The sequence below is a fragment of the Oryza sativa genome, chromosome 3 (assembly GCF_034140825.1).
Source record: "Oryza sativa Japonica Group chromosome 3, ASM3414082v1".
Lineage (NCBI taxonomy): Eukaryota > Viridiplantae > Streptophyta > Magnoliopsida > Poales > Poaceae > Oryza > Oryza sativa.
In genome coordinates this window covers 4,603,644-4,630,158 of record NC_089037.1, presented here as the reverse complement: position 1 = coordinate 4,630,158, position 26,515 = coordinate 4,603,644, and the positions used below count along the sequence as shown (strand labels likewise).

At 43.7% G+C, this 26,515-nt stretch overlaps 5 protein-coding genes across 6 annotated transcripts; 2 read left to right on the top strand and 3 right to left on the bottom strand.

Annotated features, from left to right (window-relative positions):
- The first annotated feature begins 306 nt into the window (after positions 1-306).
- LOC4331886 (E3 ubiquitin-protein ligase Os03g0188200-like) lies at positions 307-1,981 on the top strand. Of its 2 annotated transcripts, NM_001417293.1 has the most exons (2): positions 307-449; positions 527-1,981. In NM_001417293.1, the coding sequence occupies exon 2, from the start codon at positions 830-832 to the stop codon at positions 1,889-1,891; it is 1,062 nt and encodes a 353-aa protein (NP_001404222.1). In that variant the 5' UTR covers positions 307-449; positions 527-829; the 3' UTR covers positions 1,892-1,981. The 2 variants fall into 2 exon arrangements, with proteins under 2 accessions (NP_001404222.1, NP_001404223.1); NM_001417294.1 differs by having other exon boundaries at positions 375-1,981.
- Positions 1,982-2,522: 541 nt separating this feature from the next.
- Positions 2,523-11,813, bottom strand: LOC4331884 (protein DETOXIFICATION 27). The gene is made up of 8 exons (XM_015772319.3): positions 11,391-11,813; positions 4,071-4,590; positions 3,879-3,987; positions 3,745-3,801; positions 3,387-3,625; positions 3,167-3,285; positions 2,972-3,058; positions 2,523-2,873 (listed from the first exon to the last, which is right to left on the bottom strand). Exons 1-8 carry the CDS (start codon positions 11,682-11,684, stop codon positions 2,826-2,828), a joined length of 1,473 nt encoding a protein of 490 aa, XP_015627805.1. The 5' UTR covers positions 11,685-11,813; the 3' UTR covers positions 2,523-2,825.
- Positions 11,814-18,328: 6,515 nt separating this feature from the next.
- LOC4331883 (purine permease 3) lies at positions 18,329-19,798 on the top strand. Its single transcript, XM_015773551.3, has one exon. It carries the CDS (start codon positions 18,438-18,440, stop codon positions 19,635-19,637), a length of 1,200 nt encoding a protein of 399 aa, XP_015629037.1. The 5' UTR covers positions 18,329-18,437; the 3' UTR covers positions 19,638-19,798.
- A 701-nt stretch (positions 19,799-20,499) lies between these two features.
- Positions 20,500-22,681, bottom strand: LOC4331882 (bet1-like protein At4g14600). The gene is made up of 4 exons (XM_015773281.3): positions 22,502-22,681; positions 22,019-22,148; positions 21,751-21,807; positions 20,500-20,879 (listed from the first exon to the last, which is right to left on the bottom strand). The coding sequence occupies exons 1-4, from the start codon at positions 22,525-22,527 to the stop codon at positions 20,718-20,720; spliced, it is 375 nt and encodes a 124-aa protein (XP_015628767.1). The 5' UTR covers positions 22,528-22,681; the 3' UTR covers positions 20,500-20,717.
- Positions 22,682-23,975: 1,294 nt separating this feature from the next.
- Positions 23,976-26,269, bottom strand: LOC4331881 (GEM-like protein 1). The gene is made up of 4 exons (XM_015772803.3): positions 25,888-26,269; positions 25,693-25,794; positions 24,637-24,908; positions 23,976-24,338 (listed from the first exon to the last, which is right to left on the bottom strand). Exons 1-4 carry the CDS (start codon positions 26,117-26,119, stop codon positions 24,150-24,152), a joined length of 795 nt encoding a protein of 264 aa, XP_015628289.1. The 5' UTR covers positions 26,120-26,269; the 3' UTR covers positions 23,976-24,149.
- Positions 26,270-26,515: the final 246 nt, after the last annotated feature.

The following is a 26,515-nucleotide window of genomic DNA, read 5'->3' as shown; positions in this document are numbered from 1 at the left end:
CATACAAAGTCGTTAGTCCACATGAGTCATCAAAACTCACAAAATACACAGTTTCAAAGCTTGTTCCTAGAACCGACAAGTAGAATGAACTGGTCATAATAATGCATCCCTAATCTATTTTTTTAACTAAATGCATCCCTAATCCAAGCATGGCGTCAGTAATCCCGAAGCTGACATGTAGGGATTGTAACGCGAGTGCATGCTACATGCTTGACATGGGCGGCAGGATAGGTCGGAAAGTGAAGAATACCCAGCCACACCAGGCGCCGTCCAATCGCTGCATATTGGCGACTTTTGGGCACTTTCCCGTCGTCTTTGTGATGGGTCGGGGGCACAAAACGTTGCGTGCAAAAGACAGCGGCATTGCTACTCGATGTACTGAACCCACAGTAAGTTCTTGTTGGCTAGGAATTTTCGGAGCCATCAGATCATTCATGATCACCGTACATGTAAGTTGTGCATATGGATTAGTACATTAACGACGTGTTGATTCTGTAACCAAGAGGTTTGTTGTTTGTTTGTTCAGATGGAACTCTGACCAAAATCCAGGCACGCGTGAAACGGTGACACGAAAAATGCTTCCAGCTGATTTCCACCGGCAACAGCCAGTGAGGGAGTCAGCGGCACCGCCCGCTCGTCCCCGCAGTCACTGACTGGTGGGGCCCACTCGCCACGCAGCCATCCCTGACGTCCGCGCGTTACACCATCCGCGTCGTAGTTAACACCTCCGTTACTCCATTCCTTCCAAAAGAAAACTCGAAACCTCCCCCTCTCCGGCCGCCGGCGAGCGGCTCATCCATCCACCCCACCTTGGCCGGAGACGGCGGCAATGGCTCACCGCCGGATCGCGCTCGCCGTCCTCGTGACGCTGCTCTTGTCGGCGTTCCGCCCTTGCCTGGCGCAACAGAGCAACGACGACACGAGCAAACACCACCGGAGCGCCACGGCCGGCGGGTTCACGCCGACCACCGTCGTCGTGCTCGTGGCTCTCATCACCGCCTTCGTCCTCCTCACCGTGTTCTCCGTCCTCATCAACCGCTGCGCCCAGGCGCGCGCTCCCCCGCGCCGGGCGTTCCGCAGCACGGCGTCCCATCAGCCCGTCGGCGGCGCCGCCGCCGCGTCCCGCGCCTCGCGTGGCCTCGACAAGGAGGTCGTGGAGGCGTTCCCCACGGCGGTCTACGGCGACGTGAAGGCGCGCATGGCGGCGAAGTCGGGGCCGCTCGAGTGCGCCGTGTGCCTCGCCGAGTTCGCGGACAGCGACGAGCTACGGGTGCTCCCGGCGTGCTGTCACGTGTTCCACCCGGACTGCATCGACCCCTGGCTCGCCGCCGCCGTCACGTGCCCGCTCTGCCGCGCCAACCTCACGGCGCCACCGGTGTCGCTCGCCGCCGCCGAGAGCTCCGACCTGACGGCGCCGGAGGAGGCGGTGCAGGAGGAAGAGTCGGAGGAGCTCGACGAGGCGTCCCTGATGGCCACCTTCACGCCGGAATCCGTCATCGACTTCGGCGCGACGCACGACCATGAATTCGACAGAGCAGGGTACCCTCACTACCGGAGGACGCAGTCGGCCATGGACGCCGCGCCGGACCGGCACACGCTGAGGCTACCGGAGCACGTCATGAAGGAGCTCGCCGCCGACCGCAGGCACCGGCGCGCCGCGAGCCTCGCCGGGTACCCGGACAGCGTGGAGAGGACGCCGAGGTGGCTGACGTCGCTCTGGCGATCGGTGTCGTGGCAGAGGCAGAGCCGGGCGGACTGGGACGCCGGAGAGGAGCACGGCGGCAGCAAAAGGGTTCACCCGGTCGCCGGAGCTCAGGACGAGACACCCAGCGGGTCCGGCTCCGATGGGAGCAAGGAGAACTCCGATTCTGACGCGTTAAACCGAGTTTGAATTTTGTTTTCTCCTCTTCTTTTTTTTTCTTGTGCTTCGTTCTAATTGTGCAGCGGTGTAGTAATACAAATTAACGATAAACTACCTTGCACAATTTTCTATTAGCAAACAAGTACTCTACTACTCTAGATCGTCGATTCTTGTTTGAGTTTATCGGGTACAAAGGTTTAATATTCCGGTAGATCATGAACATTTTAGGATATCCTTAACAGTACCTCTCAGATTAATGGGGATAATTAGTACTGATTAGTGATTAATTATGCTGGTCACTTGCCAGAAATGCTGCTCCACTGTGTGCTAGGCTTGCCAGTTGCAAAAATGGAATAAACGAAGAAGTGATATGATACACCGGCCGATGCACTCCGTGAATGTCAGTGACAGAGAATGTATCCAGTCAAAGAATACGTACGCACGCGATTGTTCGTATGCACCTTTCTATCCCGTTCTTCAATGTCAACTCTCATGCTGACATTATCCTTAGAGATACCAGTAGGATGATGGCGTCCTACATGGCAATTCGTCTTGAATACCAACGGTAGTTGAAAATTTTCTTTTTCAGGGCAGCTACGTCCACCAATACGGCGAGCATGCAGGGTAAAAATCCAAGATGAAGATTGTAGAAGGAATACGGTTGGTGAAATCACTTTAGATAAGATCGATTCAATCTTCACATGTCACCATTTGCCATACATACGTTACTTCACTCGGCCAGCCGAAATGGTAAATTCTCTTCGGTAGCCAGAAGACCAATACCATAAATTTGGACGCAACGAAGCCAATACTAGAGACCAACAAGAGCAGGTGATGAAGAATCGTCTTGTCCACTGTTCACCTATGCAGTTAATCAGCTCACTCGTCGCGACCATCTTGTCCTCTCGTATGGCAGAATCTGGTGACGAGCATATTAGCTCAGGAACGTGTGCGTCCTCTCCCATCACCGGACTTGCGACCACTTGTCCATGCGTGTGCTTGCGATCATGGCCTGCAAAATAACACAGCCAAAAAATGTCAAAATTTCAAGTCGCTACGGCATTTGATCGTTTTCTTGGGCTGTGTGGAGGGATTGATCGTTTTGTTCACCTCCTTGTCCCAGTCACAGCGGATGGTTATGATGGCCAGAATTAGCGTCTGCACTGCGGTTCCGCCGATCATACCCGCCCAAATTCCCTGCAAATTAAAGGTTTCACGAAAGAAATGGTCAGGCCGGAGATGGCTAACATTTTCACGGTTTAACTTGAACTGGTCAGAAATCAAGTAGCATAGTGGCATAGGTACCAGGACGCCAAGTTTGAAGAGCCATCCGAGGAGAATGCCCATGGGGATGCCGATGAGGTAGTAGGTGCCAATGTTGACGTAGGCCACCATGGATTGCCACCCAGACCCAACAGCCACACCTGCACGTATATGACCGGCCCATTTATGACCAGTTCAGCTGGGAACTGAAGGCCCATGTAGAAAAGGAAGGCCCAACGGCCCAGGTGTGTGTGTACTTTACCTGAGAGAACGGGCTGGATGCTGTTGAGGAGGATGGTGAAGGCGAGGAGGACGGAGAGGTTGTCGACGGCGTCGAGCACGACGTCGCTGGAGGTGAAGATGAGCGCGAACTTGTCGTGGAGGCCCACGATGAGCACCCAGAAGAAGAGCCCGATCACCAGCGACGTCACCGACGACACGATCGTCGCGAACCTCGCGCCCTTCCCGTTGCCGGCGCCCAGCTCGTTCGCCACCCGCACCCTGCAAACCACAACAAAAACACGTACGCCGCCACACGTGCTCTGCTTTAGTTCGGTATATTCGAGTTTCGTAAGCAAATCGAGTGAGAACTGAGAAGAAGGCAGTGCGTGCGTACGTACCCGGTTCCAGCGAAGAATGCCAGGGGAATCATCAGCTCCCATGCATTGATCGTCATGCTGTCCACGAGAAGACATAAAGGTTAGCTACAATCAGACGCATGTCAGATTGATTCAGGAACTTGGTACTGACTTACCAGATGGAGAGCGCGTCGACCGCAATAGCCGCGTTCTTGAGGTTACCGGTCAGCAAGATGAGGATTCTGTAGTACCAGTTCTCCAAGCTGCAAATTAAGCACACAAATTCTGTCAGCAACTGCAAAAAACGTACGAAACGTGAAATCAAACAGAAACCAAATCACACGAGAATTGAACGTTCTCGGTTTCACGTCGCGTACGTACCATAGCATGACACCCCGCGAACGCCTCGAGGGAGAGGCCGTTCCACGTCTCCGGGCATCCGCCGCAGGCGACGTAGGCGAAGAGCATGGCGGCGGTGGCCCACCACGAGAAGTTGAGGGTGAGCGCGATGCCGACGAGGCCGAACCGGAAGCGGGAGACGAGGAGCCAGCTGATGGCGACGTGGACGCACAGCGCGACGCCGGACGCCGCGGCGCTGGCGAAGTTCTTCATCTGGCACTGCAGGAATCGCTGCAGCGGGAAGAGGAAGGCGAAGGAGAGGTGCAGCGGGATGAACCAGACGGAGACGCGGCCGGCCATCGCCGACAGCTCCGGCGGCTGACCCGTCAGGAGCAGCACGTCCTCGGCGTAGATGTACATGGGCAGCAGCAGCACCGCGCACGCCAGCAGCACGATCCACGAACGCTGCATGTACACCCCCATCATGTGGTACTTCTTCGCGCCGAACGCCTGCCCGCACAGCGTCTCCAGCGCGCTCGCCATGCCAAGCTGCGTTCCACACGGCCAATTAATTCAGTGAATCAGTAATTGTGATTCAGTATTTCCGTACAGTTAGGGTGTGTTTAGTTCCACGCTAAATTGGAATTTTGATTGGAATTAGAACGATTTAACGGAAAAGCTAAAAATTTATATGTGTAGAAAAGTTCGATGTGACGTTTTTTGGTTCAGTGTTTGGAATTAAACTCGGCCTTAATTCAGAAGCAGCAATCGTACAAACTAGTATACAACAGTAGTATAAAGAAGTCATCACTGCTCAGGTAGCCAGGTACAATTATACAGTAAGAGAATCAGTAGTACCAATTGATTCAGTACAGCATAATTTTTTTTGAACAGGATTCAGTACAGCATAATAATTCAGTGGTTTTTCAAACTGATGCCATTTCAAATCTTGTCAATTTTTTAAAGTTGCCAACGATGCATACATTTAGTTTTATTACCAAACTTTCATAAATACATAAGAAATCCTATCAAAACTTGACAATATTACAAACTTACTAAAATTTTAGCAAATATCAAATTTTGATAAGGTTTATTTTACGGATTTGCTATCGATCGAACCTGAGACTTGCAGCTTGAATGCTCGTTCAACTAACCAATTGCTCCATCAATTTTTTCAGAGTTATTTCTTTAGTTACAGATGACTTATATTGTAGTTACACAGTAGTTACAATGTAATTACATTATAATTACATAGTAGTTACAATTGAAAGTTTTCTATTTAAAAAACTGTCGAATGTTGTATAGCTACTCCCTTATTTTATCTATAATCTTAACAGCCCCTATCGTACAAACCATACTACAGCAAGAAGTCACTGCTCAGGTAGTCGGGACTATCATACAGTGAGAAAAATCACTAAAGGCAAATCGGTTTTATGCTATGATCCCTCTGCGCCCATTTACTTGTTTAAAGTATAGTGAAAGATTTCATTAAACAACAAAAACTGTCCAATCTCTACACTAATAAAAAATGCACACGACCAAACTGCCACATCTTTTCGCTTATACTTATGTTTATCAGCCAAAATTTAAATTTTTAGCCTTAAATTTAGAATTGATTTTGGGGCATTTTTATCGTAGTTTATTTTTCAGTCTTTACTTTTAGATCGTTAAGAACATATATAAAAAATTTATTTATAAATTATTTTCATTTGCAAATATATTGTTTGACTTATTTCTCGAATAAGCCAACGATGGGGTTGCTAGATAACATGAACATGTGTATAATGTTGCCTTATAAGGATGTTCTCAACTAGAATAAGGAGGAGGGACTTTCAAGAATGCCCCATCATCTGTCTATTGTTGTCGTCGTACTCATTTACTTGTCACTATTAATTATCGGTATTTCAACTTTAATCATTAATAATTTTTAAATGATTGATTCATAATTAAAGAACGTTACATTGCTACGAGTAATCAAAATTAAAAAAACAAATATAATAAATAGTGATAAGTACTCGTATTTGGAAAGGGATCGGTGACATTTTTTTGACCGGCAAAGAGAAGCCGACCGGAATCTATTATATTATTAAAGGGATAGAAAAAGGAGCCACCACGTTCACTCTCATGATCTAGAAATTCTCATATTAATCAGAGAAAAAGAAAAATCAGATTCCATATAGAAATACAATTTAGAAATAGCTGAAATTCGGATTAAAAAATAAGGAATATTAGAATAGGAGACTAGAGTCCATATAGAAATACAATTTAGAAATAGTTGAAATTCGGAATTAAAAAATAAGGAATATTAGAAGAGGGGACTAGAGTCCATATAGAAATACAATTAGAAAATAACTAAAATTCGGAATTAAAAAATAAGGAATATTAGAAGAGGATACTAGAGTCCATATAGAAATACAATTAGGAAATAACTAAAATTCGGAATTAAAAATAAGGAATATTAGAAGTAGAGTATAGAGTCCATATAGAAATACAATTAGGAAATAACATAAATTTGGAATTAAAAATAAGAAATATTAGAGGTAGAGTATAGAGTCCAAATAGAAATACAATTAAGAAAAAAATAGTTGAAATTCGGAATTAAAAAATAAGGAATATTAGAATAGGAGACTAGAGTCCATATAGAAATACAATTAGGAAATAACTGAAATTTGGAATTAAAAAATAAGGAATATTAGAAGAGGAGACTAGAGTCCATATAGAAATACAATTAGAAAATAACTAAAATTCGGAATTAAAAAATAAGGAATATTAGAAGAGAAGATTAGAGTCCATATAGAATTACAATTAGGAAATAACATAAATTCGGAATTAAAAATAAGAAATATTAGAAGTAGAGTATAGAGTCTAAATAGAAATACAATTAAGAAAAAAAATAGTTGAAATTCTGAAAGTGCATCTAGACCCCTAATGATTTTGATGATTGATTACAATGCGATTAGAGAGGACTAACATTTTTATTCAAGCAAATGTGAAGGTTGTTAAGTCCTCAACGTGTTGTAATACAATGCATATCCCGTGAATGCGACATCGTGATGCAATGCGGCAATGATCAAATGGTATATTGTATCTTTTTCCTCGCATTGTGTCGTAGGAAAGCCATACTATTAAGGGGGATGATGCATAGACATATAAGGAGTGATGCGTGTGCTCAAAATCAATTTTACTTCGAAGCATTTCTCTTTTGGAGCGTTCTGGAAATTTTCGGAAGTTCCGAAAATACACCGAACCGTGTTTGGGCGTTCTGGAAATTTTCGGAAGTTCCGAAAATAATTTTCGGAAGTTCCGAAAATACACAGAAGCGTTCTGGAAATTTTCGAAAGTTCCGAAAATATTTTTCGGAAGTTCCGAAAATTGCGTTGACTTCGATTTTCCTCAGATCTGGAATTTTCGGAAGTTCCGAAAATCCCTTTTATTGCACTCCAACGGGCAGATTTGTGCTGTGGGTATAAATACCCACCTCCCCTCACTTGTGAGGGTTGCTGGTTCCATTCCAATTATTTGTGCCCTTGGCTTGCTCTCTCTCTCTAGTTCATTTGAGACTTGCTTCCTCGATTCATCTCTCCACCCGTGTTTGATTTTGATTTGGTGTGTGTGTGAGAGTGTGGATTCGAGCTTGTGTGGGTGCTTCTTGTGGTCTTTGTAAAGATTTGTGAGCACTTGCATCATCTCCGGGAGTTCTTTGCATCATCTTTTACTCTTGGAGGTTGAGGACTCCTAGACGGCTAGGTGTCACTCCCGAGCCACCGATCTCCTTGTGGTTGGCCGGGAAAAGTTTGTGAAGGCCGGATCTCGCCTCCGCAAGGGAAGAGATACCTCTTAGTGAAAGGAGGAGTGCTTAGTGCAACCTCTTGAGGAAAGTGTTAGCTAAGACCCGGCTCTTAGTGAGCTCCTCAACGGAGAGTAGAATCCCCTCAAGGATTTGAACTCTGGGGAACAACTTTGGGAGCTACATCTTGGTGATATTTCTTCCCTCTCCTCTAGCTTTGCTTGCTTGTACTGCTATTGGTCTAGTTGCTGATTGTGCCTTGTATTCCCTGTTATAGTCTTATAGATCTAGAGTTTTCATTTTGTGTGCGCTGCTCTGTGCATTTTCAGAAGTTCCGAAAATTCCTAGCCTAGCTCCGAAAATTACTGCTTTCGCATTTCTTAAGTTTTAAATTAGCCTATTCACCCCCCTCTAGGCCTAATTGACCCTTTCAAATTCGGAATTAAAAAATAAGGAATATTAGAAGAGGATACTAGAGTCCATACAGAAATACAATTAGGAAATAACTGAAATTCGGAATTAAAAAAAATAAGGAATATTACAAGAGAAGACTAGAGTCCATATAGAAATACAATTAGGAAATAACTAAAATTCGGAATTAAAAATAAGGAATATTAGAAGTATAGTATAGAGTCCATATAGAAGTACAATAAGGAAATAACTGAAATTCGGAATTAAAAAGAAGGAATATTAGAAGTAGAGTATAGAGACCATATAGAAATATAATTAGGAAATAATAGAAATTTGAAATTAAAAATAAGGAATATTAGAAGTAGAGTATAGAGTCCATATAGAAATATAATTAAGAAAAAAAATAGAAATTCGGAATTTAAAAATAAGGAATACTAGAAGTAGGGTATAGAGTCCATATAGGAATTTAAAACTAACTAAAATTTAGAATAAACACAATAAAATTAAAAGTAGAGTTTAAAATCTGTATAAAAATTCAATTTACAAATAACTAAAATTCGAAATTAAGAAAAACATAGGAAGAAGAGTTTAAGGTCAATATAGGAATACAATGTAGAAGTAACTTAAATTCAAAATGAAAAAATTAAAGAATATTGAAACATGAGTTTAGAGTCCACATAGAAATACAATTAGAAATAATAAAAATTCAGAAATAAAAATAAATAATATTGGAAGAAGAGCATAGAGTCTATATAGAAATACAATTTACAGAAAATTCGGAATTTAAAAAAATATTAAAAGACGAGTCTAGAATCTATATAGGAATATATATAATTTACAAATAACTAAAATTTGATATTAAAAATAATTAATAACTAACACATATATAAAATATAATATGAAAACTCAGAAATAAAAATATATATATCGGAAGAAGAGCATAGAGTCTATATAGAAATACAATTTACAGAAAATTCAGAATTAAAAAAAATATTAAAAGACGAGTCTAGAGTCCCTATAGAAATATATATAATTTACAAATAACTAAAATTTAATATTAAAAATAATTAATAAATAGCACGTATATAAAATATAATATGAATATTACACATTAGTAGTTTTGTAAAGTTATTGCAAAATTTTAAATTATGTTGTCATTTTAATATATTTGAATATAATGAGAAAACATATATGCTATTATATGAGAAAATATAATGATGCTAGCCGAAAATTGTGCGGGCCACCATGCTAGTTTATTTGATAACAGGAGAAGTTTTTTTTTTCGGGGGATAACAGGAGAAGGTTAACGTTGCAGGTGACAAGTGACATCAATTTTGCTGAAAAGAAATTGCAAGCACGGCAAATAAGTCGGAATATATGCTGGAGATGAATAGATGCCACATGTATGTGTGCTTTGGTTGATAAAATCGACAGGTGGAACAGCGGAAGCGAGGAATTTATTCGAAGCTTCAGGAACAAAAGAGATGAAGCTTCTCAGAAGTACTAGAAGAAATGAAGAATTCACTCAAGAGGCCCAGCTCCTTCCGGTGCCTTCTCTGTATACTTTTTTTTTTGACACCGCCTTCTCTGTATACTGATGATAAGAAAACGTGGACACCAGATAAAACCCAAGTGTTTGCGGGCACAGAAGCGCCAGCCGTTGCATTCTGGATTATTGCATTTATGATTTTCCATTTTTCACAAACGAAATTAAAAAAAATATTCCGGACACGTGCATCTTTTTATATAAAAACAAACAGAAATTATACTGGCCTCAAGAAGTACCGAAATGTTTTTTAAAATAAAATTTTGGTACCTCTGACATCGAAAGTATTGAAAGTCAATAAATTATACAATAAAAATATATGGTTGCTTCTCATGTACCGTAAAATGATCCCTCGAATAGTAAATAAAATAATTTACCAATAAAATGTTTATATATATGTGTTTTTATTAATTTAAAAATATATAAAATAAAATATAATGAAAAACATAAAATCAAACTTCAAAATTAGAGAAGTTTTATTGTCATTGAGAAAGAATTTTAAGTTACCTAAATTTTACACTGAAAATTTTAATGACTCGAGAAATCTAGTACTTAAGTTATCAAGTTTTACACTAGAAAGTACGACGATTCTAGTATTTTTTAAGAATAGTAAAATTAGCTTTGAAGTTAAATTTAAATAATTTTAGCTTATAAACATAGACGAAGTAATGCGGCCTTAAATTTCACGATCAGCCTTTCAACTTCGCATGAATTCACGAAAAGGCAAGAGAGATTCCGCTCTCATGTCGTAAGTCGTAACTCTGACGCGAGGAAAAACAGTCATATCGCAGTCAAAGAAATACACATCCACTTGACTACTCACGATTCGGTTTGTCTTCACAAATTCCTAGTTGAACTCTTCAGGTGGGCTGTCTGCGATATGTACAGGGTTGCACGAGGATTTTGGCCGCTGAATTGAACAAATCCATCCACATTTACGTTTCAATTTTTTTCAAAAAAGGAAAAAAAACATTGGGCACGCATGCATGGATAGGAGCAAGTGTAACAAAAGGATACCCCACAAATGCTGCGATATGCATGCCAATTAACACGTCACACCTGTCCACACTAGCACCATGCATAAATGGACTTTACGATCATGGGTCATGGCAGCTTTGCAGTGATCGAACTCCAGAAGCGTAGCGTTCTTGCATGCTTGGCGCTAGCTAGCTGCTCTTGCAGTCTACTCCATCCGTTAAAGGTTATAAAATCAAACTACTTTAAATTTTATCAAGTTTATAGAAAAAATAGTGATATTTTCAATCCAAGATAAGTTTATTATAAAAATATATTTAATTATGAATTTAATAAAACTAATTTGGTAATATAAATATTATTATATTTATCTATAAATCTAGTTAAATTTGAAGCGGTTTGATTTTGACTAAAGTCAGAACATCTTATAATCTGAAATGCAGTAATTCACAGCACATTTTGTTCGAAATATTTACTGCTTAATGTTTATGTTTTTTTTCCTTGCTGGGATAATTAAAACCAATCCTAAGTTGCCAACCATATTGAGGAGATAGCACCCAAAGATAGCACGTACGAGCTAGCACGACGAATTAATTAACCAGCAAAAAAGGACGTGTTCAATCGGCCTACCATGAGGCCGAAGTTGAAGCCGACGACGACGGTGTTGGCGATGGAGATGGCGGCGAGCTCGAGGTCGCCGAGGTGGCCGGCGAACGCCTGCGTGATGACGTTCATGCTGTAGGTGACGACGCGGCTGAAGATGGCCGGCGCCACGATGACCCACAGCTTCCTCGACTCCTCCCACACCCTCCTCCTCAGCTTGCCGTCGCCGCCGGACACCACCTGCCAGCCCTCCTTCGCCGCGCCGCCGCCATTCAGCAGCGCCACCCTGCACTCCTCCTCATCCCCTCGCCCGTCACCCATCGCCGCCGACCGTGTCGTCCGAACGAACGAACAATCCAACCTCCTCTGCTTCGATTAATTCTTCGATTCCTCCTCTTGTGTTTTCCCCCGATGTCAATGAGGTGTCAAACCCAAATGGAACGAGCGACCGAGCGAGCAGAGGCAGGTGGAACGCCTTTTAATAGGAGAGGAGTTCCGTGGTGGTGTTGGCGAGTCCAAGCTACAGCTAGGCACGCACGAGAGGGCGACGAAAGCGCGGACGTCTGCCTTGCGTTTCGTGGCGCACGTATAGGGCGGCGCACGGGACGACGTCGCTGTTGGGCAAATCTGCCGCGCGCGCGCGCGCGCTGTGGTGTTTGGTGCCAACTAACCTCGCGTTAGCTCCCGTGTCCGTGGAGACGGATCGGATCATGCTGCGGCGCACGGCTTTCCCGTGTTCTCTCCTGCCTTTCCGGAAACGATCGGCTCGATCAAATCTGGCGCGTACGTGACGCGTGCACAGATCGCGCGCGAACAACCCTCGAGTTCGCGATCGAGTCCTCCTAGTCCGAACACGCGCGAATCCACTGTGTGTTGGAACTGGTGTGCACGTACGACTGATGGGAATATTAAATGAGATTGTTAAGTGAGATGTTGGTGTATATATTTTAGGCGCCTGTACCGCGTGTGAGATCTGCGGCCGTGTCAACACAAGATTCTTATACGTTGATCGTGATTGTGAATATTGGGGAGGACTACGTACGGAGAAGCTAGCTGTGCTGTTGACCAAACCAATTACCAACTCACTCTTTGAGTCCATCATGGCTCATGCAATGCATGTCGCAGATCGATCGATCGTTACCTGCCCGGGCTCCCAAAACCGGTCGTCTCTGCACTTGTGCAGTGGTTTGATATACCGCAGGCAGCTGTTGCGGCACACGGAGAGATTACTAGTCCGTATCCGTACACGTCGGCAGATTTGTGGCTATACATGCATATGCATCAACGTATGCGTTGGCTCTCTAAACTTGCACTTTAAAATCGCGTTTGTTGCTTGCTATCTTCTCATGAATCTCGTCAAAAAACTGGGGTTGGGGGGATCACTTGCTTTGGAAGTTCGGGTGATGATGACGTCGGATGGGGCCCATGAATAAGACTACTAACTAAAAAAAAATGCGCACGAGCCCTTTGTTTTCTGCCAAGTCTGTATACAATAAAACCTGACCCGAACCGAAACAAAATGGACATACGGAGTATATAATACCAGGAGGCATCGATCAGTTATAGTGAATATTGACGCGCGCTAGCTACGCTGTGGGTCATGCGTACTGCCGTAGAGGACACAGATACTCCCAAGCCATCGACAATAATGTGTATCTAGAAATCGATTGGTGTACATTGCCAACTAACCACAAAATAAAAAATAAAAATGACCACCATTAATACAATGGTAACAAGGTAGAGTCTCTCTACCTTTTGCGTCAAAAAAAAATAAAAAAATAAGAAAATAAAAATCAGACGAGTTACTGGTATCATGATGGCACACAACCGCTGGTGACATATGGGTGCCTACTTTTGCTCACATCTTCAAGAGATTCACACGCATATATAAGCACCCAATTTGTTGGGGGCGGCCACCTCCGTATAAGCTCAAAACTGGGCTTGCCAATGAGGGAGGCAAACCGAAAAAAGAACACAAGTAAACGCCCTTGAATGGGTAGGTAATCAGGGTTAAGAAAGCGAGAGCAAACTGTCAAACTGATTGCAACTCCGGATTGTTTACTACGGAGTACTCCAGTAGATAGAATGTCCAAATTAATTTCCAACGGGTCACTATCGTTCTGAGGTATGGACGCGATGGACAGCCACAAACAAAGTTCAGTTTTCCATTTTGCACAGCAAACGGGTCGTTGGCATTGCTGCTTCTCCATCGCCCACCCATAACATTGTAGCATCACACCACTCGTTGCGTTCGTCATTGCCCACGTCTTCCGGACCCCGTCTTTGGAACAAGCAAAGCTATAGCTCTTCGCCTGTTCGACATGGATAGATGCATGCCATTTTATTTTTATTTTCATTTTCTTTCTGATGAGATGATGCATGCATATGATTGTATAGTACTCCCTCCGTCCATAATATAAGGGATTTTGAGATTTTACTTGCAATGTTTGACCACTCGTCTTATTCAAAAATTTTTGAAATTATTATTTATTTTATTTGTGACTTACTTTATTATCTACACTTTAAGCACAATTTTTCGTTTTTTATATTTGCAAAAAAAAAAATTAAATAAGACGTGTGGTCAAACGTTGTAAACAAAAACTTAAAATCCCTTATATTGTGGGATAGAGGGAGTACTATTAAGTTCGATCTTATCCATGGGCCCGTGGCTGCGTTCGTCTGCCGATCATGTTCATGGCCGACGAAGTAGCAAAGGATGCAGCTGATCGATCAAACTGTTGTTAATCAATACTGGCATAGTAAAGGATACAGCTCTTGGCTACGATTAATAGCGACGTAGCTCTTGGCACCATGATGCATGTGGTTGTGAGTTGCGACGCGATGGTCACGGCAAAACTTAACGAGTCGTGGTTCACGCCTCGATGTGTAGCGACATGTGTTCCCTCTCGTAGTGTCGCAGGATACATACATTATATGTGGATGTAAATCATATAATCATGTTAATAATGCATGGATCTGTTTATGTTACGCACATGAAGCCCAGGCAGGACGTGATGCCCTCGTCGTGGTGCGGCGATCGAGAGGGGAATTTTGGATCGGTGCCTGTTGTCTCCATGGATGGCAGACAAACCGGTAGCTGTATGCAATGGTTTTGGAATTTTCGTACAGGTTTGAGTGATTAACTGATTATTATCACTGTATGGCCTGTGAATATGTGATTCTCTCGCCGACACAAAACCGAACTGAAGTGATCTGCTCCTCGCACGAAAACGCCAGCCCAGAGTAGACGTGCAAACACAAGAGGCCGGCCCTGTTTTTTGTACTGGGCCAGATGGAAATAGGACTCGTCCAAGTTGAGCGAGATGGGCCTTGGTGGGTTCAATCTCTCAGTTACCAGGCCACACGGCCGAAGGAGGAGTGGGCTGCCGGCCTGAGCGAGGCCGATCACAAGGCCGAACAGGATGGCCAATTAGCGCAGCTGCGTCTCACACTTTTGGTCCACAAATTTCACGTCAAAGTTTCATATGAGAAGTTTTCGAATGAAAATTTTCAGGTAATTTTTTTCAGATGATTTTTTTTTTGCAGATGAAAGTTTTACAAATAAAAGCTTTCAGATAATTGTTTCAAGAAAAATATGCGTTGATGAAAACGTAGCTACGCTAAATAGCAGTCCCCTAACCCCAAGACTTTTAAGACAGAGAATTCAGCTGCATTCTCTGCACCGTCGTGTGTCAACTTGACCCTTTCCACGGTGTCAACTAGGAAGCTGGGAGTAGGTGCGCCCGTTCGATTCGCCTGATGGATTAATGTTGGGTTAGTTAGTTAATCGGAACACGCATGCAGATTGTTAGACATGCAGGTTCCAAGCGACCTGCAAAGCGCGGCTGCGATCAGAAGAATAATGGTCACGGTCTCACGGATTAGTTGGGTTTCAGTTTGACCTTTATTTGATTGATCGACCAAGGTGGCACGTACGTCTCCGTACTCACATCTGATTATTTATTTATTTATTTTATTTAAATTACACAGTACAACGCAGACACTCACAACATACGCATAATCACCCCTATGAACACACGCACGTAAACCCAACCCATTTGAGCATCTTCGAAGACTGGGCTAGCAAATCTATCTTGGAGTCAAACCCAGGATCTAAGATGCTACTGAGGCTATTGTAACCACTAGGTTATATAAACTTTCGCTGATTATTTATATGTTTTGAGGGAAATACATCTGATTATATTAGTATGACAATTTCCAGCTTGCTGTCCTAAATAAGTTATACCTACTACGGAGTAGATGCTAACTAGATTGAACATATATAGTAAGCATGTTGTCTACTCGACTGCGTGCAGTACGCACCCAAGGAACCTGTGGATTTTTTTTCTTGAAACAAAGAAAAAGAAAAAACAGTTATCCGAGCTCTCAACATGCACAATCCCTTGGTCTTTTCCCGTGGTAGGTGAATGCACTTCAACTCTGACAAACAAGATCCATGAAACTGACAGAGAGCTTATATGTCTCCGCGCGCAGATCTCATGCATGATTCATACGGTGACTATTGACTATCGACTTTCTTATGAGCTAATAACATTCATACGAGATAGTCGCTGTTAATTACTACACACTTACCACCTACTAATAATCCCCTTCAAGACTTAGCACGCGTGCCTGTGCCTTCCCCTGCAAATCTCAAATCCTAATTACCTGAACCATCGGCGACCTCGAGAGATAACGTTCACACAAAAGCGGAACACTTTGATGGAATAACTGAATGATGGATCAGCTAGCTGCTAGTCGATGTCTCGCAGTTGGTGGAAATGGAATACGTTTTCAGCACCTGCTGGGATATCATTGAGAAACCAACTAACGCATTATGCATGGTGCCGTAAAGTTAAAACGAATGGAAACATAGCTGAACCTCTTTTCTCAGACAAGAGAATGAGATAGTGTGATAGCTTCAAGTTTTAACACATCATCTCATTAATTAAAAGTCAATATATACAACACATTTATACATTACTTCTAGGCTTCTAGCACTTTTATATCCTAATACACCATCATATATAATTTTTATTTTATTTTATTTGTTTGCTCTTAATTTATTGATCTATTTTTTTAAAATAAAATTAGAATTTGTGCACTCACTCTGAAAAAAAATCTAATCATTTGTCTAGATTTAAATTTAGAATTGGGTTTTTTTGGTACGGAATGAGTAGAGATGATCTCTTACCGATAGGTGACTCATGCTCTCTTCTCTTCTCCATCTTATCTACCGAGGAGTTTTCATGTATTTTTAGTCTCTATTATACTTTTCCACACCATATCGGAGTCGTTCCTGTCTGTGACTGTCACTTTTCTGAACTTACTGCCACCAACTTTTTACTGTGTCATGCAGCCATATCATCACCATCCATGATCAGTAAGGACACTAGCTAGGTAAAGTACTGGGGAATTCCATGTACTGGATATTGCATATGCCAAATTGCCAATCCACAAGAGTATTAATTAATTGCATATGCTGTTGGCTGTATATGCGGCAGATAAAATTTAAATTAATACTGGAACAACGGACTGGCGGTATGTACACCACAAATTACCACAATGTATACAGTTTAAACACATGCAGAGTCCAACCAGTCTTTAATTAACTCCAGGCACCAACAAATTAAGCTACACCAAACAGCGGAGGGGAACTAATCAAACGACTAGTAGTTTCTTCGGTTTGAACAGGGAAAAAGATCGAAGCAAAATTCTATTAGGTAAAATAATCCAAATCATCGATATATTTAGGATCGCTATATATAGTTGGAGAGCAAGATAGCACATGTGTTAATTACCCGGTCTTAACAGCCGCTTGAACCAAACGGAACAAGCAGGCACTTTCCACGGAGGCGCTTCTGCTTGTTTTGTCTCACTAAACAATGATCAATTAGCTAGTCTCCGTGTAGACGCATCACGGATGTGTGTGGATTATTGGGAAGAAAAAAGGACGTTAATTTGTTTCAGCTCAGTACTATATTTCACTATAGTACTATCTACTTGGACTAGACCCATGACACGTCAGGTCATCAGCTTAGCTAATCCTACGGAGATGCATGGTGGTTGGTTATGGATGCGAATGATTAGTACATGCACACACGGTGGGTCGTCAAACGCAGCAAGTCCAAGCACATGGAACGTTGAACATGTTTGCTCACAACAGGTTGCTATTACGAGTACTTGTGGTCAACGTACGATAGGCTTTACTCGGTCATAAACTTATATATACATTAAGCGTATGATTTGCTGAAATGATAACGGATAAGTTTTAGATTTGTGACATTTTGATGCACCTTATGGTCACGCGCGTATTCATACGAAAGTGATTTTGAGATATATATATATCAAGTTCCAAAAGAAAAATAAATTCATTTCAAGTTGAATTAGTCTGAACTAATTTCATGAGTACATCATGTCATCATGTATGGAATTATCACACCATTTCCTTTTTCTTTAGAAAATATCACACTATCAGAACTAGCTAGCCTTTCTCTACGCTAGCTACTCCATCAGTTCAAAAATATAACAACATATGATTGAACATGACATATCCTAATACGATTAGCTTCAAATAAAAAAACCAACGTTGGTTTTGTATTAATTTCTACTACTATATACGAAGGGGTACCCTTTTATTTTGTAGAAAAATCAGTATTAATTCATTGTACGCATGCAACAAGTGGAGTCCCTAGCTACTCCCTAGCCGTAGCGTGTAACAAGTGGAATAATAGTCCATTTACACTGTAGAGGTAGCTAAGGGACGATTTCTCAAGTATCTTCAGAACAAACATGTCTGTTGATTATTTTACTGTAATCCCTGTGTACTTCTTGTCTCCTTCCTTTTTGTTGACTCACCTACTCTGTTAATCTCTACGTTACTCCAAATCTCCAACATCTTCTCCTAGACCTTCACATCCTTCACACATCTATATAAACCCTAGAACACACCATGTCATCCAACACCCAAGCAGATTAAGCTAATTAACTACCATCAACACACCCTAATCCAAAGGTGCCAAGCTTGCAGGAAACAGTAAGCTAGCTAGCAGTCTAGCACTGCTTCATTTGATCATGGCCACCATTACTGCTGCTAGTCCCAGACCCAGTGCTGCTCCTGCAGCCATGGAAGAGACCAGCAAGGCGATGCCTACTAGCGAGTGGCCTGCCGCCAGCGGCGGCAATGCGTCGCCGCCGGCGAGGTCCCGGCCGTCGCTGCTGGTCATATTCAGCGCGTGCCTCGTCCTCCTCGGCGCCGGCGGGCCGCTCCTCCTCCGCGTCTACTTCGTGCACGGCGGGACCCGGCTGTGGCTGTCCGCCACGCTCCAGATCTCCGGCTGGCCGCTGCTGCTGCCGCCGCTGTGCGTGTCGCTCTACCGCGGCCGCAGGCACGGGATCGGCAACCTCCTCCTCCCGCGGCGCCTCGTCGGCGCCGCCGCCGTGCTCGGCGGGCTGTACGCCGTGTCGTGCTTCGTGTACGCGCTGGGGTCGCAGGCGCTGCCGCTGTCCACGTCGTCGCTGCTGCTGGCGACGCAGCTGGCCTTCACCGCCGTGTTCGCGTTCCTCTTCGTGGGCCTCCGGTTCACGCCGTTCTCGGCCAACGCCGTCGTGCTGCTCACCATCGGCCCGGCGGTGCTGGGCGTCGGGCCGTCGTCGGGGAAGCCGGCGGGGGAGTCCTCCAGGGCGTACTGGACGGGGTTCTGCGAGGCCATCGGCGCGGCGGCGCTAGCCGGGCTGGTGATCCCGCTCGTCGAGGTCGCCACGGCGAGGTACGGGCGCCGCACGGGGCCCGCGGCGAGGGTGCCGCCTCCCTACGCGACGGTGATGCAGATGCAGGCGGTGATGGGCGCGGCGGGCACGGCGGTGTGCGTGCTCGGCATGGCGATCAAGGGCGACTTCCAGGCGGTGGCGCGGGAAGCGGCGGCGTTCGGGCTCGGCGCGGCCAACTACTACCTCGTCCTCGCCTGGGACGCCGTGTCGTGGCAGCTGCTCAACCTGGGCATCATGGGGCTCATCACCTGCGCGTCGTCGCTGCTCGCCGGCATCATGATCGCCGTGCTCCTGCCGCTCTCGCAGGTCCTCGCCGTCATCTTCCTCCACGAGAAGTTCGACGGGACGAAGGGCATCGCGCTCGTGCTCTCGCTCTGGGGATTCGCCTCCTACCTCTACGGCGAGAAGGCGCAGAAGAAGAAGGAGGCGCAGAAGATGCGCGAGCGCGAGCAGGAGGTGGCGCTGGCACAGAAGACCGCAGACGTGGAGTCAGCGGCGCCTTAGTTTACAATGGGATTGTACGTGTCTACTTGGGTGGGTCGTATACATATTTACGGGTGTAGTGAACATGTTTCTCAGTGTAGTTTTACAGTACAGTGGCATGCATAAATTTTGTACGAGATTGTTTCAAATTCTGTATGACATTGTTTCATTATATGGTACTAGCACGCAGAAAAAGCAAGTGCTATAGTTGTATCAACAAAGAGAATACTAGCATATACATTCACAAGTTCTTCACTTCATGACTTCTTCCCAGTGCTGGTAAAACCTTTATACTACTAGCTAGTCTACAAGATAACAAGACAGAAGGGAAGATTGTAAGCCGCCATGAAGGGGTTGCATATTAAAATGCCATTTCACTTCATATAGAGCACACAGTTGCTTGGCAACATGCATGCCTGTGCAGAAGGAGCATGTGCTGATATGCACACCTGGAGCAGAAAAGAGGGATGGGACTACGGAAGCACAAGCATGCATGCAAGAAACGACAGGGATAAAATAGTTTCATAGTATAAAACTAGTAAAAAACAAAACAAACTAATCCCTCCAACTCCATGTCTCCATGCATGCTGGGCAGTGCATCTTGGCATGTGGCGACGGTCGCCGGCGTCGTGGTGGCCGACAGGCCGCCATCCGGTCCAACGGCCCAGCAATGACTTACAAGACCAAAGAGGGCATGGGCCCACAAGACCGTCACGCACGCATGCTACGGCACTGGATGATGGACCAACAAGGTGATCGCTGTCGTCGCCTGCACCAACACCAAGTTGAATCCGAATCCACTGCAATTTTTGGAGGCTGTGCGCTCATCCAGTCACCCTGAGCATAGATGACAAAAACGAACACACCAAAAGAAAAACAAATATGGGCCCAAACATCATGGAATATATTCACATTGTCATGGAATATGGAATTCTTGTACAAGATACAGGGGAATGACACTTTTTTTCACCAACTATCAACTTATTCTGCCGTAGTACTGTAACATGAACCTCAAAACACAGTGTCTGCCAACTGCCATTGACGGAGGTACCAACTAACATTTTACTCGATCTCTCCCTTTTGTCAGGTCTTGGTGCTTCATCATCTCCTAGAGAACTTGGACACGAGGTACACTAGAAAGAAGCAGACGAGAGCGAAGAGGATTACATGAAAAAGATGGTTCGAACCATTCTGTATGATTTTCTTGTTTATTCTCCTCATGTTATTCTTGACGCCTGCCTGGGCCTTTGTCAGAGTCATTTGCTGCAAACAAGTGCAATATGCACATTAGAGACCGAGCACAAAGCGTATTTCAAGTTTTCAACACAAACTAGTGTACATCTTATTGCAGATTCTAGTCTACACATGTTCTCGACAAACAGAGAAAGGAATATGCCAGACAAGTAATTTTGGATGATCTAGGGCATTTTATAGAGTAAAGCCTCATTTCGATGGACCTTAATCTGGGTCCATCAAATTCCTGGCCTATAGGTGTGCTAACATGGAAACTTCTCATGTATATGTGGCCTAGTCCCCTTTTCTTTTTCCAAAAACTATCGACCAACAAGATGACAATGGAGAGAAGATCAGAATGTGATTCCATTTAGGCACGAACATCCTGCTAAGCCTGAATGATGGTTATAGTGTACTTTTAGAGTTCTCGTACAAAGGTTTCAGATTTTAAAACGAGCAGACATCAAATTCCAAATAATCAATTATGATTAAATGTACGATTCTACAAGCACTTCACTTCCAGAAACTACTATTTTATGAAATTTTAACATGATGCCGCTACAGATAGACTAGACAAAGCTCACAATGTAAGTAATACCCAGGATACCAACATACAAGGCCGAATTCATGGTAACTTTTAGACATGCGTTAGTGCATAATGAATCAACTACAGTGCATGGGATGGGATGACTGAACATGACTGGTTAAGTGACAAGAGATTGAGGATCAGCAGATTGTGTTTGAAGAAACATTACACTAGGAACCTTGCGATCAGTGATAATCTATCTGCTAAAAAATGTCCATGTGAGGTACAATAGGCGTGCCATATCAACATTCCGATAACTCAATCTAAATGCTATTCAGGATTTGGCCCAAACTGTCTCGCAGACAAGTTACTTACCAGCTGAGAGATGAAATCATTTTGGTACTTGGCCTCTGTTTGGATCTCTTGGGCAACCTGCAGCACCAAATTAATGGCTTGTTTAGAATCGATTGAAAGAATATGAAAAAAGCTTATGAACATAAGTAGATCATGGTTCAATTACTCCCACATAGCATCACGCAATTTCACAACAACTCTAGCTCGCCACACCGGTTTCATTTAGACACCAAATTTTGACTACCTTCCACAACAGAGTTTGCTCATACAGATTCATAACAATACTTACCCCTCTTAGCTTACGGACTTGCCCACGAAGTCCGACAATATGGTCATCCAAATCAGCGGTAATTGGGTCGATCTGGAGCGAAATCTCGCTGGAGCTTGATGATGCAGCCGGCCTGGCCGTCAGCCCTTCCCTGCAGAACCGAACATTAGGATCAGGATAACCGAGACAAAATTGGAAAGTCCAAGAGGGAAAACGATAATTTGCACACACGAATCGACGGTTAATCAGAAATTCAGAATCAAGCCACGAAATTAGGGACTTGTCGATGGCTCAATCAACAACGAAATTTCATAGGGTACCAACAGGGGAAGCAGCGCAAGAACACAAATCGGGGGAAACGACCCCAGGTGTTCGTCAACCACGAGAAATCGAAATCAAAAGAACGACGCGTCCTGGCGAATCTAATCCCGCAATAAAAAAAATCGAAGGAATCGACGATTAGGACGGAAAACTAGGGGGGGGGGGGGGGAAGAAGAGGCGAACCTTGAACCGTAGGCGCCGCTCGCCATTGCGAGATCAGAAGAGGGAGACCACGAAAGATTGAGCCCGAGGAGATGGAGACCGATGCTGCTTTCCTCCTCCGGATCCGCGTCTTCCCGGGCGGAGATCGAGGCTGCAAATTTCCCAGCGACGCGGCTTGGATTGGAACGGAGAGGAGAGGACGAAGGAGAGAGGAAGGGAAGCGGAGTAGAGGGGGGAAAGTCCGAGGACGTGGCAGATCGGACGGCCCACGGTTCACGGATGACGCGTTGTCGAAGCAGCGGTGCCAGCGTGCAGCGAACAGCGGTTGCTTCTCTGTCAGGAAATCAGGTTAATCCTGCTTTAGTGACTGTTTTGGGAGTTTAAAATTCTGAAAAACAGCGGGTGAGAAGTTAGCCGATAAGAATTCGAAGAAACTATGTTTTTTTAGCTTCAGACTTCTAATTTATTTTCTAGATTCTTAAAATCTAGGTGAAAATCTAAGTGTTTTGAAAGTTTCTGACAGCTACAGCTTATAGGATGTCATAAGCTCCCCAAACATGCCCACATGGTTTTACCTGCTGCTTCGTGCATATGATGATGCTTTTTTATAAACTTGTATAGCACAAAGAGGATAGGTTTTCCATTCCATCAGGATTTTCCTATTAACGCTTTTTTTTATAAATTGTTAAATAGTGTGTTTCGTATAAAAACTTTTATAAGTTACTTTAAAATATTAAATAAATTTATTTTTAAGTTTATAATAATTAGAACTTAATTAATTATGTGTCAATAGCTTTCTCACTCTACGTACCTTATTTAATCTTAAGAGTATGTTCAATGGTAGAGACGATTATAGTCTCTTAAATAATAAAAGATTATTTAGAGACCGCGTCTTTACAATAGTTGAGACGACAAAGGCTCTAATCATTAACTCAAAAAAATATTCATTTTGTTAACATTCGTTCCATTTTTCTACCCTCATACAACCATATTTCCATATTATAGTGATTAAGAGTCGTTGTTATCCATAACAAGGATGTTTTGTCTCTCCTCTTTCTCTTTCTTCCATATCAACAAATATTCCTAATTAACAACGCTAAGAGACCACTGTGGATAAATATTCCTAATTAACAACGCTAAGGGACCACTGTTGACAATCATTGTACATGCCCTAATATTTATCTACCTCAAACTGACCCTTACTTCCTTACTTAATTACTTAATCTTAATCTTCATCTATTCAGGTGCCGCTACTGGATGGTCAGACAATGCAGCAGTAAAGGGAGAATATAAATGAGCAAAACTCATGGTTCAACCAACTCAATCATGTAGAAGAAAGTTATTTCATCATAGGCGTCACTTTGTAAACACTTCAAAATTGGTTTTTAATGCGAATTTCTTTCTATCAGCCTGGCACTATTATCGAACGTCAGAACAGACACTCGTTTGATATTGCAGGAAGCCAAATGAAATCCAGTCGGACAACAACAGAGAGTAACTATCGAGAGATCATGATGTCACATATCAAAAACCGTTTCAAGTCGGTACACATTGCAAGAAATGCCAACACCTATCCAACAAAATACAGACGACTGCCAATTTGATGAAACACAGAGTATATCACAAACTGTAATATGTTGGGCTTGCTATCCCCAATCTATGGACATCACTAAGCTCGTAGATTCTGAGCCTCCTGAAGTGCTTCCTGCAGATTCTTTACGGCGCTGTCATAGTACACGAAGCCCATGAACCAGAACTCATGATTATCAACGGAAACCACCTGGATGTATTTCTCAGATGCATTTGTTCTGCTCGTTGAAGGATTCACTGATCTCAGTTGGGTGTGGGGAATGACAACCTGTTGTTTCAGACAGAACAATGATAAGTTATGCACTTCTATAAAATGATTCACGCAAATGGAGAAATAACAGCAGGCTAATGGAAGAGAAAGAAATCTGCGACTAGTTTCATGAAGAAAAGTAAAAGGAAAGCACATAAACCAATTCACTACTTTGCTTTCTACACAGTACATTATGGTAAGATATCTTGCTTCAGGAGAAATTTGTCACACTGATTATCACCAGCGGTTGTATTGTGAAGCAGACTCGGTATGATCTCAATATATGATGAAAAACACATACAGGTAATCAGAATACCTTATAGTAGCTCCACTCATCTTTGTCTCCAACCTTGTAAGCAAGTGGATTATCGCTACAGAATGCCAGCTTTTTATTGGACAGGTATAGCACACCCATGACAGGACCAGCAGAGGTTGACAGATAACATGCATATGGTTTCTTCAGTTTCTCGTCAGGGAGGACATCAAATGTTTGATGGAAGATTTTATCATATCCACCTTCTGCTATGACTTTGGTGATCTGGGAAACCCTGCCCATTGCTGCATCTGTAATGCTTGGTCCAGTTTTCACTGTTTCAAGGCAAATTAAGATTCGTGTTATGACTATATTATCTCACGCTGCTCGAATTCAATTTAAGAAACTTATACCATATCATTTCAAGGGATCAACAGTACAATGAGCATGTGAACAAAGAAGGCTCAATGCATGAATACAACACCAAATCAGTGCAACTAGAAAATAAGGGAGAGGTAGCACAATGAGACATCTATCTGGAATGATCAGCATTATAAAACACTGCAAGAATTTAAAACATCTTTTTACTCTCTACATTGTTAAGACATATGGTTTACCTAACAAATTAATATGCATGAGCTATTCACTGCAAATAAATTGTGTTATGACTGATAGAATATACCCAGCATTTCTCCGTTGTCATCAACAACGCCAACTCCACATAAATCCAATTACATAGCCTAATAGCAACAGCACCACCCATAATCCATATGCGCTGGACCAATTCAAAGTTTCAAACAGACCAAAGAAGCCAATAGATAGTGAACCTTCTTCATTCAGCATTACTATAACCCACAGATCTCACCAGACAGCACAAATACCCAATCAAGCACTACTGTAATTCACAATTCTCACCAGGCCGCCTTTTTTTTTTCGAACTCATCAACACGAATTATCGTCAAATTCCATTAGCGCTAACTACCGATATAATACCCAGTTCCCCCACTTAATTTAATTACATGCTACTCATAACTCCAAAACGAAGATAATATGCAGAAAAACCAAGCATTGGTAAACTGATACAGAACAAAAACCAATAACTTCAGAATTGAAGCTTACAGTGTTGCCAGAAGTTGCCGGTGAGGGTCTCCGTCTTGCGAGCCGCCTCTCCAAACCTCTTCCCCATCTTGCCGAGAACATCCTTCACCGTATCCATTGTATCTGCAAAAGGGGAAATCCGAAACAGTTAAAAAAAAAAAACCCCGCAAGTTATCCTGCCAACAACGGAGGGCAGATTCGGCTGCAGGAACGCACTCTTGGAGGCGGGCGCGACGCCGCCGGCGGGTGAGGAGACGTAGGGGTTGCCCGAGTAGGGCGGCGCGGAGGAGGCGGCAGCGTGGTAGGACGGAGGGGGGGGCGGGGCCACGTCCTCCGGCGAGAGCCTCGGGTAGTGCGCGTAGTCCGACGCTGTTGCTGCGGCTGCGCCGGTCGCGGGGGCCGGCGCCGCCGTGGCGTGGTCTCCTCCGGCGGCGGCCGGCGGGTGCATGTCGACGGCGGGGAGGTGGGGCCTACTGGTCAGACGGTACAGCTGGGCGCCGCGTCGTGCTCGACGTAATTCCTGGACCCAACGGACGCTTCAGGTGGTTGCCTTTTTTTTCTTTTCTCCCCTTTTTTTCTTTTCGAGGATATCGTGACTGCCTGTCTCCGAAGCTGATGCGGTATATATACATAATCGAAATATTGAATTTTCCATTGCTTCAAAAAAAAATGCCACACTTAAATAACACGATGAGGTCATCGCTAAGGATTTCGAGTCTTCGGCGAACTTGTACCAACAAATGCTTAGCCACGAAGGTGCTTTCATAGCCCGCTCTGATCTGTCGTGTAACGCCCGAGGTCTCTCGGTCAGCGACGCGTTAATATTTAGCGGCCCACATGTCAG